Source organism: Mastacembelus armatus, chromosome 6, assembly GCF_900324485.2.
Source record: "Mastacembelus armatus chromosome 6, fMasArm1.2, whole genome shotgun sequence".
Lineage (NCBI taxonomy): Eukaryota > Metazoa > Chordata > Actinopteri > Synbranchiformes > Mastacembelidae > Mastacembelus > Mastacembelus armatus.
The window spans coordinates 19,603,291-19,620,131 of record NC_046638.1 but is presented as its reverse complement, the minus strand read 5'-3'; the positions used below and the strand labels follow the sequence as shown (position 1 = coordinate 19,620,131).

Sequence of the window (16,841 nt, the reverse complement as noted above, 5' to 3'; positions counted from 1 at the left end):
ACAGCTGTCCTTGCTTTTGCTTTTTAAGTTTCTTTCTACTGTACTGATGTTTGACCTCCACTAGAAGAGGTCAAATGTGTCTTTTCTTTGATCAACAAAGGAGCAATTTGAACTTGCCACTAACTCAATCCAGATTTTTCATAGTGGTTGGATCAGGCAGCAGTGTCCTTTGTCACTCATGTTATATAAACAGTCTTTCACTTTCAATTAACCCGTTCATTTGACAACCAAGTAGTATATATTTAGTCTCATGATATACAGGATATATGCAGTTTTTTTCCGGCTTTGCTTTTGATGATAAAATTAAAGTTCTGCTGGACTCCTGTGGTTTAGTTTTGTGAATTAGAGAAATGCAGAGGAACCTTGGTGACCACAGTTTCAGATTAGTATGGCTTCACTCTCCCATCTGAAGACTGTGGCTTCATGACTGAAACTGGGCCCTGCTTGCCTTTTCCACCACAAAGACGACAACTCCCTAACAGATTATGAGCTCCTATGCTGCAGGAGTCACATGAGCTCACCGCAGTGCCTAAATTATAAAGTGGCTTTTCTTCAGAGGGGTGAATGTGTATCAGTTTAGCTTGCACAACTTTTACTGTTTCTTTTTTTTCATGCACTTTACTGCAAACCCTGAACACCTAACGTTCTGATTCAAAAAGTGAAATTGAAGCTTATTTATTTGTTTGCAAAGTAATTAATACCTCTCGATTCTTGTGTGTGTTGTGGATCTGATTGTATGGGGCGTGGTCTTAAAATATTCACCCCCAACACACAAACAGGAAGCTGCAGGAGTTATTTCCTTTTGACAGGGTTTAAAGACTTTTGGTTCTACTAATGCGGACAGTTGTGAAGCAATCATTTTTCACATTTTACTCTCTTTGCCTCAACTGACTCAACACACTTTGATCATAATGATAGACTGCCTCCAATGCTGATTTACAGTTTTATTGGAACTTTAAAGACATTTTGTGTAAACCTCACAATTTGCTCGGATGGTGTACCGCCACACTAGCCCTATCATTGCTTCAGCTGCGTCACTATTGCTGTGGAATCTGCAATATCCAACCACAGTGTGTAATAGTTGCCTGTTTAAAGTTAGTAATGCAGCTTTTCACTGGATCCAGGTGACATTGTGTACACAAACAGCAGCCTAGTGGGAGGTCCCAGTTCACAGGAGACCTGAGACACAGCTCACCCTCTAATTAAAGCTTCCCTGAGCCTTTGATCTCAGCAGAGCTTCAGTAACAGGCACAAACTAAAGAGAAGTCCCCCATGTTGAGCTCTGTGCGTTTTGAGAAGACAGCTGAACTGTTGTCATCTTTCCAGCACATCAAAGACTTGCGTTTTTATTTCCTTGTATGTTCTGGTCTCATGCTGTGGGGTGGAACAGCAGAGGAGGACAGAAGAGTTGACCTGAGGCCTTTATCAACATCCTGTAGTTGACCTGTTTGCCTTCTGGCATGTGCATTTATTATTTCTGTGCTGCATTGTGGTCACCTTTTAAAGCAACTACAGTCACTATATTTTGGTGTTTTTTGTTTGTTTGAATACAAACGAACTTCCCTTTCTTTCTTTGTTCTTGGGCAGATCTTATCACATGTATTTAGTTTTGATTATTGATACAATTGACTCAGTCACTTTCTGTTATTGTACCTACAAGGTGTATTTCACAACGCCTTAGGTAATTTTGGACTGTTTCACAGGGAAAGCATGTGAGGTGTAGTGTTTATTTTATGTTTAACCTTTTCACATGACACATGATGATAGTCTGTCATAGGGAGGCTACACATGCCCTGCCCTGTATGCCCTGCCTCCATTGTATCTTTTCGATACAATGAGGTTGCCATGTTTGGTATCATTGTGCGCTGTTGTTGAAACCAAAAAATCTGCTCACTGACCATTTCTATGATGAACTTTTTCATTTAAATAAAATGACTACATATCTGGTTTGGTCAAAGCTTGTCTCGTTGATCCTGTCAGATCTTCTGCTGTGTTCTCAACTGTGTGTCTATGTTACACTGACAAGAGGCTGGGATCTAGACTGAGCGCCACACACACAGCCCCTCAGGGTGTACAACTGCCATCTCTGTACGATGATTAATGTTAGTCGCAATATGAAACCCACCACTCCCCAAAGACTGACTTGGTTTTCTCCTCTCAAGGGTTGTTTCATCTTTCTAGTGTGGTTGAAATACAGATGTATGAGCTTAAAAGGGGAAACCCATTTATAGGAACATTTTCAATGAATTAGACTAAATTGGAAACCCCCAACTGAGATTCCTTTAAAATAAAAGGGGATATGTTGTACAGATTAAGTCAGTGACATCTGTTACACAACACAGCATTTAGTGAGAACCCATTATTGCTTGTAATGTGAGGTATGTGTGTGTTCCATATAGTGACACTTTGAAAGTAGTAGTAGTTTAATTTCTTAGTAAAAAAATGTATGTTTGGTGTAGCTTTTCTGAAGAATGCAGTTGAGCCTTTACTGTCATTTGTCTGTGCCTCTCTCACGCACACCCTCACAGCTCAGGTGATTCCCCAGAAGGCTTTTCATTGAGCTCTGGATCTTTTTCCAGCTTCCCATTGGAGAAGAGTTGATGACTGTTAGATCTGACAGATAGTCAAAGGTTCTGTCCTCTGAACTGACAGTTGTTAATGAATTTTCCCACAGGACAAGGCCTGTGTCTTTATGATCCTTTTGATAGGGACCATTTGATTGGCAATTAATTGACTACTTAAAAGATAGTGCTGTCATTATTTTCATGACCTGCTACAACATTAAAGACCTGATCATTCCTTAATTTACCTAAAACACAAGCCATTTTTTTTAAATATAGTCAATTTTTAAACATGCATGTGTTTACCACTTGCCAAGTTTAGTGCTTCCAAAGCTCTGGTTATCCAGGCTTAGTGACTGCTGTCTTCTGATTAAGTAAGAGCTACAAATAAGTGAACTGACAGACCAGGTGGCAGAAAAATGCTCCCAATCGGCCACGTTACCCAGCACTACACTCTAATTTCAGACACTAGCTTGGCAGACAGTGACCAAACATCTAATCTGCTTTACTGTCTATTTACATGCTTGGACGTCCTGCGGCTTTACCTATAAGAGACTTATGAAGCCCAAGAGTTTGTTTTGTTAATATTACTTCTATTTTGGTGTGTTGGTGTGTGTTTAGAGGTGAGAATTGGCACTTAGATAGATATTCTTACATAAGGACATGTGTGTCTCATCTCAAGTCAGGAAATCCTATATACATCCTATAAATTGTGTAAATGGTATTTTGTGTTAGCACATTCCTGCAAACATCATATGTAAATGCAAAATGGCAAAAATACATTTTGACACTGTAATTATTTGGATCTGGTGTGTTCTTGGTTTACTTCACCCTGCTATTAATACCAGCAGATTGACTGCTACCAAATTCACTTTGCGAGAAAGTGCAGTTATTACAAAAACACGGGTCTAAAAAGCTACTAACAGTGTTAGCATAATATTTTCTAATAGCAGCATGGTTCATGGTTCTGTGTTTGAACGTCCTGGTTGATGGGTGCCATTTTGTCTTAGTCTGCATGTTCTCTCCATGCATGTGTAGCTTTTCTCCAGGTACTCTGGCTGTTAGGTTAAGTTTAAATTGCGTGTAGATGTGAATGTCAATCTGCCACTGTCAGCTCTGTGATAAATTGGGGATCTGTCCTGGGTGAACCCTGGCTTGTGCCCAGTGTCAGCAGGGATTGGCTGATATTCCCAGGTGACCCCTATGACCCTCTTCAGGATAAGTGGTATAGCTGGATGGATGGATACATTTTCTCAACTGTCAGTCATTTAACACTCTGTAAACAATAAACTTTGGGTATTTGGGTTAACAAACAAACAAGTTCTAGTTACATTCATTGATTCCTGATAAATTGCATAGTTTCTTAATGTCTGACATACACACTGAAATGCTATGACAGTTTCTTGCTGCTTTGTTTGGTGTGTTACCACCACTTCTCCCTGGCTTTTATCACAATAGTGTCGAACAACAGCAGGAATATATAATGTGCATTCAGCAAACAAAACTGAGACCCTCTTACAAAAACAGTGATTCAAAATGATACTACTGGTAACTTTAGTGATGACTGACTACAGTTGTTGTACAGTTACAGTTGTTTATTTTTGACCATCATGGCCCAATAAAAAAAATCTGCAAAAGTATATCACTTGTCTGTATCACTATACTAGGTGGTTCAGTGCCCTCTCAGGCTCCCAGAATGAGATTTGTCTGAGGATAATTGGGTTAGGGAAAGACCTGTAATGTGGGCCAGGGCTGTAACATCATCCAGGTAGCAGTGTCGACTGTAATGGAGAGATGAGAAATTCATTGTTATGACTCATAACCTCATAAGCACATGATATAGTATATGGCTGAATGTGAAGGAAATATGGGACCTCTACAGGTAAATTAATAGTAAAAGCCCCACTAAATCCATCACAGTATCACTGTTAAACTGTATCCCCTCAATCATAAGATGCATTAATGTGGGCATGTGTGTGATAATATTACTGAGTCAGCCGTGTGGCACAGCTGATTGAGTTAACATATTTAGGAAAAATCTTTCACATTCAGGCGTAGAAGCCAGATAATGTGTTGAGCATGTGGACAATGAAACTCAGGCTGTGTTCAATGAGTTTGTGTGGGAAAGTTGTAGTGGCACTGATATTACTCTGACCCAGAAACCCCAAAACAGTTCATTAATGTTTCTTCTATCTGAAACAGAAACAGTGGCCAGTGTCTAGGTGCTGTTCACCACATATATACACTCTTAATATTTTTTTTACATTTCAGTTTCATTGTGTTGAATTAGTGATCTGCTAAATTGGTCTTACTGTTTTTCTTCTGTCTTCTTTTCAGAGCAAGGAAATAGCCTTTCAGCTCCAAGAAGACTTAATGAAGGTCCTAAATGAGCTATACACCGTAAGTAGAAATTAATTCCCTCTTTTGTTTCTTTTAATAATGACCTCATGTTTTTGGTCTTCACTGTGGTTGTGACTGGTTTATACCACTAAGTGAACTATTTGACAGCAACTGGATCTCTTTAACCCTGTAGCTCAGAGATGCCTGAGGGATCCTGTGTTACATATCCAAATCAGTAGACTTCTACCAAAGTGGCTGCTCAAACTTTAGAGGTCTCTTGCAGCATAAAAACATGAAACACAATCCTTTGTTCCCTCATGAACTGGCTATTCAAACTGCAAAGTATGCACTGTATGTTTACTTGACTCATTAAAGTCCATTCTCCCTGTTTTTAATGGCTCTTATCAGTTGTGTTTTCTTGCTCTTAAAAACAAATTCATGCAAAGCCACACTAGGGTGATGGAGCCAAGTAGTGAAGCAAAAGTTTTACCATTTATTTTTTCTTTTGAAGATTATATTAGTTGACAGTGGGCAGAAAACGTGGGGAGAGAGCAAAATAGATGCCATGAAGCAATTTTGCTCCCAGTTGGAATCTAAAAAGCCTACATGATTACATTATACTGTGTGTTCCTTAGACCCCTAGTTCACAGAGACACTCTCCATATATATTGTTAGAAATGATAGTGTGGTAGTGGCTTTAGACCTTTGAACATTTATAGAATATGTTTAATATAGAAAATATAAAATATTTTTAATGCAGAATATTTTTTTCTCTTGTCCTTACTAACATTTCATCAGACCATCAAATACCTGGAATCAAGCTTTTATTTTATTGCCTGATGACTAACTCATATTACCATGTTTATATATGATTGCTGTTTGTAGTGTCATGCAAGCTGCTTTAGGTCACTCACAGGTATCAGTGATGACAAATACTAAACAGGCAGTATGGTGTCAGAATAAGTATTAGACGGGGGAAAAAAAACTAAATTCAGCCTCGATCTGTGTTTTTGTGTCATGAGTCAATCATACAATTTCTCATTAACTGTTTATAACATTGTGTTAGCATCACTGTCTATTGTCATGGTAGCCTGGGATGTACACAGAAGGAGATGTGTGCAGCTGTCCTTCCCAAGGGGTGCAGTGAAAAGCAATTCCTTTTGCTTGTAGAGTCTGCAGTTACTCACTATAGAGGAGTGCTGTTCCAAACAAAACAACGTGTTACTGCAAACTGAATGTGTGTCACTCAAACCACAGTCCACACTCCAGATCTGACCTGGTTTAGCCCCTTGGTAAGGATACACACATACGCACACTGGGTAGCTATTGCATCAGGCAACCACAATCCTGATGTCGGCCTCTACCAATGAAATAACAAGTCTGCACTGTGTCTAAATATATTGCTCTAAAAGAAGCACCAAAGTAAACAGAGCAGTGGCAGACTCCTGAATGGTAAGTGAGGAGTACAGAGCCCAAGGTCAGTCACCCATCTCCAAACTGGTTCCAGTTAGGCCAAACCCCACCAAAGGCAAAGGGCTCCAGACAACTCAGGCTTCCTTGGGTTGTTCCACTCAATCAGAAATAACTCAGCTTGGGTTGAAGATGTTTAGATTTTGAGATGGGTGAGTCTCTATTTGTAGTGATGTTGAGGTTTTGTGCAGACAGTGTGTTGATACACAGGTCGTGCAGCTGTAATTTGCTGGATGTGGTTCATTTCAGGTTAAACCACTGGTGCTCTATATTGCAGCTTTCTCCTCGGCATTTAAATGTATTTTCTGCCCTTGTTCTCAGTACAGTACATTTGGCCAGTTGCCATGAAGCTGAGGCCTTTTATCTTTCTGGAGGACCTCATTCATGCTATTAAACTTAAACATAATTGGGATTCACACCATATAGTTTATTTGCACATTTTTAACAGGATAATGCCAAACAAGCAAAACATTTCTAAACAAGCAAGTAAAGAAAAATAGTGGTTTAGCTGCACTGTCCTAAGAACCTGCTGACAGATTGCCTCGACTGTTCATTAGACTTATAGCTCAGATTTCTCAACCACTGAAGAACTAAATTGTTTGTGTTTCATTGTTTACCTGCTATGTAATGACTGAGTCACCGCTTAATGGATCCATGGAGTATGTGTGAGTCATACTCAGTCATACTCTTACACTCTAAACTCTTCTAGCGATGGTGACTCAAACCATAAGAAGTCATGCTAATTAACCAGCCCCTATCAAGGTAGCACATCTTACATAAAGCTGTAAATAGCTGCAGTGTGATGACACGAGGGAGGGGGGCACTTATAACCCTTTATAGTCATCACAATAAGAGTTAAGTCAGTAAAAAAAATAAAATCATATGGTATATGGATAAAATTGTTAAATATGTAAAGCCAGTAGATTACAAATGAAGGCTTCCTGTTGTCCATCCATCCATCCATTTTCTACCGCTTATCCGGGGCCGGGTTGCAGGGGCAGTAGCCGAGTCAGGGATACCCAGACTTCCTTCTCCCTGGACACTTCCTCCAGCTCTTCCGGGGGGACACCGAGGCGTTCCCAGGCCAGCCGGGAGACATAGACCCTCCAGCGTGTCCTGGGTCTTCCCCGGGGCCTCCTCCCGGTGGGACATGCCCGGAACACCTCCCCCGGAAGGCGCCCAGGAGGCATCCGAAACAGATGCCAGAGCCACCTCAACTGACTCCTCTCGATGTGGAGGAGCAGCGGCTCTACTCCGAGCTCCTTCCGGGTGACCGAGCTCCTCACCCTATCTCTAAGGGAGCGCCCGGCCACCTTGCGGAGGAAGCTCATTTCAGCCGCTTGTATCCGCGATCTCGTTCTTTCGGTCATGACCCAAAGCTCATGACCATAGGTGAGAGTAGGAACGTAGATTGACCGGTAAATCGAGAGCTTCGCCTTCCGGCTCAGCTCCTTCTTCACCACAACGGACCGGTACACCGACCGCATTACTGCTGCCGATGCCCCGATCCGTCTGTCAATCTCACGTTCCGTCCTTCCCTCACTCGTGAACAAGACCCCGAGATACTTAAACTCCTCCACTTGAGGCAGGATCTCTCCCCTGGCCTGGAGATGGCAAACCACCTTTTTCCGGTTGAGTACCATGGCCTCGGACTTGGAGGTGCTGATTCTCATCCCAGCCGCTTCACACTCGGTTGCAAACCGCCCCAGCGAACACTGGAGATCCTGGCTCGATGGAGCCAACAGGACAACATCATCTGCAAAAAGCAGAGATGAAATCCTGTGGTCCCCGCACTGGACTCCCTCCGGCCCCTGGCTGCGCCTAGAAATTCTGTCCATAAAAGTAATGAACAGAACCGGTGGCAAAGGGCAGCCCTGCCGGAGTCCAACGTGTACTGGGAACAGGTCTGACTTACTACCGGCAATGCGAACCAAGCTCCTGCTCCGTTTGTACAGAGACCGGATAGCCCCCAGCAAAGAGCCCCGGACCCCATACTCCTGGAGCACCTCCCACAGGATGTCACGAGGGACCCGGTCGAATGCCTTCTCCAAGTCCACAAAACACATGTGGACTGGTTGGGCAAACTCCCATGAACCCTCGAGCACCCTCGAGAGTGTGTAGAGCTGGTCCAGTGTTCCACGCCCAGGACGGAAACCGCATTGTTCCTCCTGAATCCGAGGTTCGACCACCGGCTGGATCCTCCTCTCCAGCACCCTGGCATAGACCTTCCCCGGGAGGCTGAGGAGTGTGATCCCTCTATAGTTGGAACACACCCTCCGGTCCCCCTTCTTAAAAAGAGGAACCACCACCCCGGTCTGCCAATCCAGGGGTACTGTCCCCGAACGCCACGCGATGTTGCACAGGCGTGTCAGCCATGACAGCCCAACAACATCCAGAGACTTGAGGTACTCGGGACGGATCTCATCCACCCCAGGTGCTTTGCCACCGAGGAGCTACTTCCTGTTCCTTCCTTTCTGTTGTTTTAAAGCAAAATGACACATGAACATAAAAAAATAGGATAATAAATGCAAAAAAGTAAAATCTCTTTGGGGCATGGACTCTTTGTGACTAACTAAGCAGAATTTTAATATAATTTTAAATAAAATGAATTCAAAATATCTGCATTGAATTGCCATTGAGGTCAAAAACTGAATTGTCAATAACCTCTAATAACCTAATTTTAAAGTGAAGGTATTGTTTTGTATTATATGTCTTTTTTTTTTTTTTCAAACACAGCAATAAAAGAAACACGTAAAATGTAGCTGCAGTGATTTGTTACAGTTGTGTGAGTGCCTCATATGAAACGGCTGCAGAGAATCTGTCTTTGGTTTTGTGGTTTAGGGAGAGACACAATGTGTCGCTGTGAGATTTGACTTGCTTTGTGACAAACAAGCAGGTCAAACTATGGAAGCCTTAGGTGTGAGTACACAGCTTGATTATTTTGACCTCTGACCTCAGAGAAACTGACCTAAAACTTCGAAAGCATGTCTTTAATAAGACTGAACCACTTCAGGGTAGACTTAATGATTCTTTATGTTTTAGTTTGTCACTTCTGTCTGTCTCCAGGTGATGAAGACTTACCACATGTACCACTCAGAAAGCATCAATGCTGAGAGCAAGCTGAAAGAGGCAGAGAAGCAGGAGGAGAAGCAGATTGGCAGAGCTGACCCTGTCTTCAACATGCGAATGGAGGACAAATACCCAAAGCGGAGCTCTGTGAAGAAGATTGAGAAGATGAAAGAAAAGGTAGAACAACACAAGTTCACATTCCTTGACCACTTTAATCCAATTTGTAACAATTGCATTTAAACTTAAATGGAGTTAGCAGTCACCTAATTTACTTACCATTATGTGTCTTTGAGTAGTTTCAACACAGCAAAACTTTTATTTAGGATTTTAAGCATCTCAGGTTTACTTTAAAATTAGATACAATAACAAAAAACCTGTTTGTTTGGGCTACAGTTTGGCTTTTTCTCTGAGGTTTCACTATCCCGAGTAAAGAAAAACTTACTGTAAGCGTTGTTGCAGCCAAACGAGCTGTTTTCTCATAACAGGTCTGTTTTCTGTTAAATTCCTGTGACAACAATTAAGGTCCAAGGCAGTGGAATATTTTTTTTTAGCAGGACTCTTCCTGAAATGCATTTGGGAAGTGTTAAAATATGGATCGTTTGGTCATGTGTGAGTCAGAGCCCATTGGTCACTGGATGGTGACTAACAGGCTTCTGTTTGTGGGTTGAGAGGAAGTGTAGAATAAAGACATGGCTCAGTCTGAGGTATCCAAGTTGATCTGAAGGACACAGGCTGTTTTTAGTTTAGTGTTTTTTTAAATTCTGTTCCACTTTTTTCCCCCAAATTGAATGGAATTTAACTTATTTCTCCTCTAACGTCTACTAAAACAGTTTTTTTTTCCCAGTAAGCCAGTCTCACCTCTGTTATGTGCAAGGCATGCAGAGAGATAAAAGCACAGTCACTTGTCTAAAAAGGCATTCTTGACTCACTAAATTCATCCTCTCTGGCTTGTTCTGTTGTCTGTTTCTTTTCTTGCCTCCAATTCTCTCATCAGCGTCAAGCCAAGTACTCGGAGAACAAGCTGAAGTCGATCAAAGCGCGGAATGAGTACCTGCTGACACTGGAAGCGACAAACTCCTCTGTTTTCAAATATTACATCCACGACTTGTCAGATTTAATTGATGTGAGTAAAAAACCACATGCTTTTGTCAGCCTTCTTCTGGAAATGACTTCATCCTTAGCACAGGCTTGTTTTTCTCCAATGAGAAAGGGAAATGTTTTTGCTTATTACTTTCTCTTTTATCTGTGGAAGAAGTAGATTTTGTTATGGTTCTTTGTGCTCCTCACGCAGAAGAACAATTCCTATTCAGGGTTATTTTTAACCAACCTTTTTGATTTCAAATCGCAATCAGAGGAGAGACTGATGACTTTAGCAGCTGTGTCTGATATAAAAGAGATGTTAAAACACTGTGGGATAGCAATTACAGGGCAGGACAGAATTAAAGCAGCTTATTAACTTTTGTGATTTAAAAAAAAAAATCTATTTTGTACTTAAATTCTCTAAATTATCATTTAAATTCCTGAAAGTGTGTCTGTCAGTGTTCAGAAGTTTCTCCACATCGTTCAGACTGTCTGAAAGAAACATGTGAATGGTTCTGAGTCTAGTCTGGCTGTGGGTCATCACTCTACACACTACAGCATATCTCTGTGATCCTTTTGCTACCCTGTCATAAACACGATTCATTCACACAATGTCTCACCTGAATTATTTTGTTAGATAATTAAACTTTCTAAGGAAACAGGAGATAGCTGGGTTTTTAGTCAGTGTGCGGGGTTTTAAATTCCAAAGAAGACTAAAGGGAGAGAGAAATGCAACCTCTATTCAGTGGCATGCTGTGCGCTGAAATTACCCCTCTCCTTGCTTTGCTCACAAGTCTTCACATCCCACCAGGGTGTGTGTGTGTGTGTGTGTGTGTGTGTGTGTGTGTGTGTGTGTGTGTGTGTGTGTGTGTGTGTGTGTGTGCGCGCGCGCGCGTGTGCGTGTGTGTGAGAGATGCACTGCACTGCCTGAGCTGTGTGTGAAGACTTGCACATATTTATTTATTGATGGAGACATTTTATAGTCCAAAACAAGGTGTATTGTCTTCCAGGGGTATCATTCAGACCATGTCAGGTTTCTGTATATAGTTATTAGAAATTGGCATTTGAGATTGAATGTAACATTTAAGTTTGTGCAACACTGCTGGCTTCAGACTGTTTAGTGTACTTTGACTCATTTAAGGGTCTGTCTATACATTTTTGATCATATATTGGACCATTTGACTGTGTTGAATTTGGTTTCTGGTTTCTGCTGTGTTCATATTTTACTACTGTGTTACTGCAGTATAATGTAAGACCTGTGAGGTCATTTGTGTTCTTGTTAGTAGGTTTCTGTCCAGTGGTGTTTTATATTAGTTTTGTTTATGGATGTGTACATGAATATGGTTCATATGGATGGATTTTCTTTAAGAACAAAGATTTTGAGTCATTACTTTTCCTACTTCTCAGCAGTGTCTTGAGTTCTTGCAAGTTTGTTTTTCACTAACTTAATTCATTTATAAGTACTCATCTTCCTGTTTGTCAACCATCACTAAGCCATATCTGATCTTCATCCTGTTTCTTTCCATCCAGTGTTGTGATTTGGGATACCATGCAAGTCTGAATCGAGCCCTGCGGACATACCTGTCAGCTGAATATAACCTCGAGACATCGCGCCATGAGGGTCTTGATATTATTGAAAATGCTGTGGACAGTCTTGACCCCCGAAGTGACCGACAGAGGTTCATGGAAATGTACCCTACAGCCTTCTGCCCACCTGCAAAATTTGAGTTCCAGTCTCACATGGGAGACGAGGTACAGAGCTCAGTTAGCAGTACTAGCAGTGATGACATTCATTCATTCATAATATAAACTGTGCATTTTTTTACTGTTTAAAAGTAAATTAATGGATGGTAAAAGTGGAATGACACTAAAAATTGACAGACCTGTGTTGACCTGACAAAATAAATTCTATAATTTAGTTTTGTTTCCAAGTCATCTTTTTACTGCAATGCAAATTCTCTAAACAAAATGGAAGGGAATTTGGAGTTAATTAAAAAGTCTGTGACTTAATGAGGCAGCAGCATTTTACTGCATCTCGGCTGCCTGATCAGGTTTTATGAGGCACTGAAATTGACAAGTCATGTGTTATGCCTCCCCCTGCAGCCATGCAACTCAACATGTGTTAAGAGTTTGGTTGGTACTGCCAGTGCTGATATAATGTCTGTGTAGTAGCTGTTGTTGTACGGATATCTGTATCAGTTCAGCAATAGCCACTGTGGTTTTCCCTGCAATTGAGAAATAATTTAGATGCTTGCATCTTGTTTAAACAGAGCTTTATGTAGTTTCTTCGTTCCTTCAGTAGGTTGTAAAACCATGGACGGTCTTTCGTCTTTTCTAGGTGTGTCAGATCTCAGTGCAGCCGTCGGTGAATGGAGAGCTCATCCTGAGGTTCCAGCAGCTGCAGTCTCGTCTGGCTACTCTCAAGATTGAGAATGAAGAGGTAAAATAGTGTAAAATGAAATAAAACCAGTAACAACATTTCAAATTAAAATTCACTATCCAGTTATATGTCTTAAATGGAGCTTTAGATATATCAAAACATCATTATTCTTTGCTGCTGCAGTTTTGTTGTCTGCCAGGGATACAGGAGTTTTGTTATGCTGCTGTCTGTTGGTTGCAAGATGTTGCTCACAGTTGCAGAGTAATAAAGCTACTAAGGAAAGTTAACTTCAGGCAGAAGTCAACCAAGGTGAGACAGGGAAGAGCTGCTGATGATGTCTGCAGAACCAAACCTTTTGTTTCATACACACACACACTCTGTGTTTTCCATGCCTTGCAGGTAGCCTTCAAACCTTCTCTGCGAAGCTTCCCTTTTTGCTCTCACTCTTACTTTTATTTGCACAAACCTGTCCTGTACTGTATTATTTTGGCATTGGAGATGCATCTCTACTTTTCTGGCTGTTTTGTTTTAATCTGAAACAAATTCCTGTCCACAAGAATTCTTTAGCACAGAGCCAGCGTTCCTAATCAGTTTGTTGTTCGTGTCAGTTACTCTAATGCAGTCTTTATGCTGCATTTCCAGTCTAGTATGTTGTCAGCTTTGACTCCAAGGTGTCTTTCTTGTTCCCACACCATCCCATAAAGCAGGCTCTACATCTGGGGGAAGCAAAATTTTGGGGTTCATTTGATTGTTGTAACTATCAGAGATGGTCAGAAAATTATTCCCAGTTTTTTTTTTTTTTTTTTTAATCAATTAATTGTTTGTTGTTTAGTTGTCATACGTAAGATTTCCAAACCTCATAAATGAGTGATTGTGGTTATTATTAATACTACAGTTCCCTGAATTCTGGTGGCAGCAAACACTCCCTGAGCAGAAATACACCTAGAGAGGAAATGGTGTCTCTGTTTACGGGGATTAAAAAAAAAACAACTTTTTGTTTTCATTAATTTGCATCAAATGCACATGATGCATTTTCCATTATAACACTTAAGTTATTCTTTGCAGTATTTTATCTGCCAATAAAAAATGCAGAAAATATCTTGTTTTGTGGACCCATTAAGAGTGACTATCAGCAGTAACCTCAGTGACAGACACATTGGTTTTTCTGTCTCTGTTTCACAATAACATTCAAAGTAAGAGTATTTGGCACCCAATGAAAGTAAATTCAGAACAGAAATGCTGCATTTCAGCACTTGCATGCATCATTTCTTCTGGGAACTTGGAATCCTGTTGAAATGACTCTGCTTCAAATACCTAAAATCAATGTGGCGCTGAAAAAAATGCAGAAATACACTGTATTAAAATCAGGCCGATTTAAGTATTTGTCATTTGTAAAATGCCAAATACTGCTAAATTCTCAAAATGTATTTATTGAGTACATAACCAAAGAACAAAGTGCTAAATAATAATATCAAAACAAGTTTTAAAAAAGAGATACAGATAAATGACAGTAAAAATATCAGTGTCAGCAGTATAAAATCAACTCCTAAAAGTTAAATAGGTCAGTTTTAAGTTTCAGTTTAAAGACAGCTAAATCTCTGGTTGAGAAAGTTCCACAATGTCAGAGCCAAGGGGCATCTGTGAGGCTTGGAGTAACTGCCTAAAGAGGCCTGACTGATTGAAGGAGAGCTAGGACCTCTGATAAATATGAGGAAACCAAAGAATTAGGAGAATTAAAAAAAAACAAAACAAATAGAAGCAGCTTAAAGTGGACTGTACTGCACAGGAAGCAAATGAAGGGATCTAAAAACAGTTGTAAGCAAGCAGCCTCAGAGGAGAGGAGAGGAGAGGAGAGGTTAACCCCTGTTAAAATAGTCTGATCTGCAGGTAACAAAGAGCTATTTCTAGATCAGAACAGGACAAAAAAGATAATGGTATTGAATATGCAAATGAAAAAGCATGATTTCACTACACAGTTAATCTGTTTATCCAATTTGAGATCTCTGTCACATCCATAAGTTCTTGTTTAGGGCCTTTGTCAAAAAGAATCCTGATCTCACTTTCATTGGGAGATGAGATTTTTGGAGAACCAATTTTTAATTTCATATAGACAAGCCAAAGGAGAGTGCTGTGACTTTTTTATAATCTGACTCATTGTTATTTTTAAATTAAATATCATCCAAAATGTGTTGTTTTATGGTCGGTAGGCACACCAGTGTGGGTCCTTTTGGTGTCATCAGAGTTCACACAGCATGCAGTGTGTACAGTATTTCACACACTCGTGTGTGGGTGTTTGTGTCTGTGGGTATGATAACAAGCCCTAGTTGCTTCGTGTCCTTGCCCGCCTGTGTCTCTGATGCGGATGTCCTGGTGGGTCTGAATTGGAGGGTGCTGCTGCCTTGTGTTAGGTTCACCAGATGGCCTCTCTTCCTGGGCACAGTGTGCCAGACACATCCTTGAAAAACGAACTTTTAAAGTGTTGTGATGACCTAGATGCACGACTGTCAAAGACAGAAAAGGTCCGTCTTTATCTAGCCAGGAAAAGCTGTGCAGAAGTGCAGCTGTTTCCTCAAACCTCTTTGACTCCCATAAAATGGTGAAAGAAAATATTGCTGAATAATTTACTCTGCATCAGTGGTGGGTGGGGTGGGACGTGGGAAGGAAGACCGACTCTCTTACTGTGCCGTTGGCCTGTGCAGCAGAAATTATAGTTGAAAATTTCTTCATTAAAAAAAAGTCTGCTCTCGTTATTCATTTAAGCTCCTTAGTCAGTGTGGTTTATTTCTTTTTCAGGTTTAATAATCTGACCATTCAGACCACATCATTTGCTTTTGTCTTAACAGATCCATCCACAGACTAGTAGAGATTTTCTACTTCCACTTTTTTTCGTTTGCTTACCAGATGCACAAAGCTTGTTCTCAAGGCATTTCACTAAAGAGGCCGTGAAGGATGGCAATTTAGTACCATCTCCTTCACAGGCAGTGTTTTCTTTTGTGTAGTAATCTCCTTTTTTAGATGTGATGGTAGATGTTGAAATAACTTGGTAATGTTATACTGCTACTTTACAGAATAACATTGATTTTAAAGTGGATAGTGGACTTATTTTGGATTTTGTCGGAATTTATTTTCTACCAAAAATAATGCTGGCTGACACTTAGTTCCTCATGTCAGTGCACTGACAACACTCCAAAAACACAAAAACTAAAAACACCTGAGTCATAGTTCTAATCAAGCTTTACTCAGTCCCTAGGACTTTCTCCAGGTCAGTTGTGCAGCTGCAGGGACTAATGGGCATATCCACTCAGTCTCTGTAAGAGCTCTGTTGTAATTGAACCCAGCAGTGAACACTGGTAACTATTCGTCTGCTGAATAATGTATAAACTCAACAGTTTTTTTTTTTTTTTTTTTTTTTTTTTTACTGGGAGTGATTCTCTCGCATGCATGGTTCCTGTTTTCATGATGACAGCTAGGCCTCCTGCCTCCACAGCGGCCGCCCAGCATGAGACTGCCTCAGACCTTGAGCATTAGATCAAATGTACTGAAAATGTCTTTATGGTATAGTAAATTACTTATTTTAGGAACCTGCCATGGATTTCACTACATCTTCCATTTCTTTTCAAGCTAGCCGGTTATGTTTTATTTTAGTACAGCACAAACTCTCTTTTGATCACCAAATGTCAACCAGCAGCTGTTGCCACAAGACAGGATGACATTTTTGTGAAGTCTTATGATCTTATAATCCCCCATTTCCTTGTTATTAGACATGTTCCAACCTGTGCATGTTTTTGCTTTAAAGTGGAATGAATGGCACTGCACCTACATCCACATTATGTGCCCTTCCCTGTGTGTCAGTGCTGTGATCCATCACAGAAAGACATGAAAGAGATGAAGGCCAAACGTGTCCCAGGTCAGGCAGATTAAACACACAAGCTATAATTCAC

General features: G+C 40.7%; 1 protein-coding gene across 5 annotated transcripts in view; it reads left to right on the top strand.

Moving 5' to 3' along the window:
* Window positions 1-16,841, top strand: part of srgap1a (SLIT-ROBO Rho GTPase activating protein 1a) — a 79,392-nt gene that overhangs the window by 35,956 nt on the left and 26,595 nt on the right. For all 5 annotated transcript variants that reach the window (XM_026310983.2, XM_026310984.2, XM_026310986.1 and 2 more), the window contains exons 4-8: window positions 4,899-4,961; window positions 9,438-9,617; window positions 10,435-10,563; window positions 12,051-12,272; window positions 12,859-12,960. In XM_026310983.2, coding sequence (XP_026166768.1) covers window positions 4,899-4,961; window positions 9,438-9,617; window positions 10,435-10,563; window positions 12,051-12,272; window positions 12,859-12,960 — 696 coding nt within the window. The remainder of the gene's footprint in view (window positions 1-4,898; window positions 4,962-9,437; window positions 9,618-10,434; window positions 10,564-12,050; window positions 12,273-12,858; window positions 12,961-16,841) is intronic.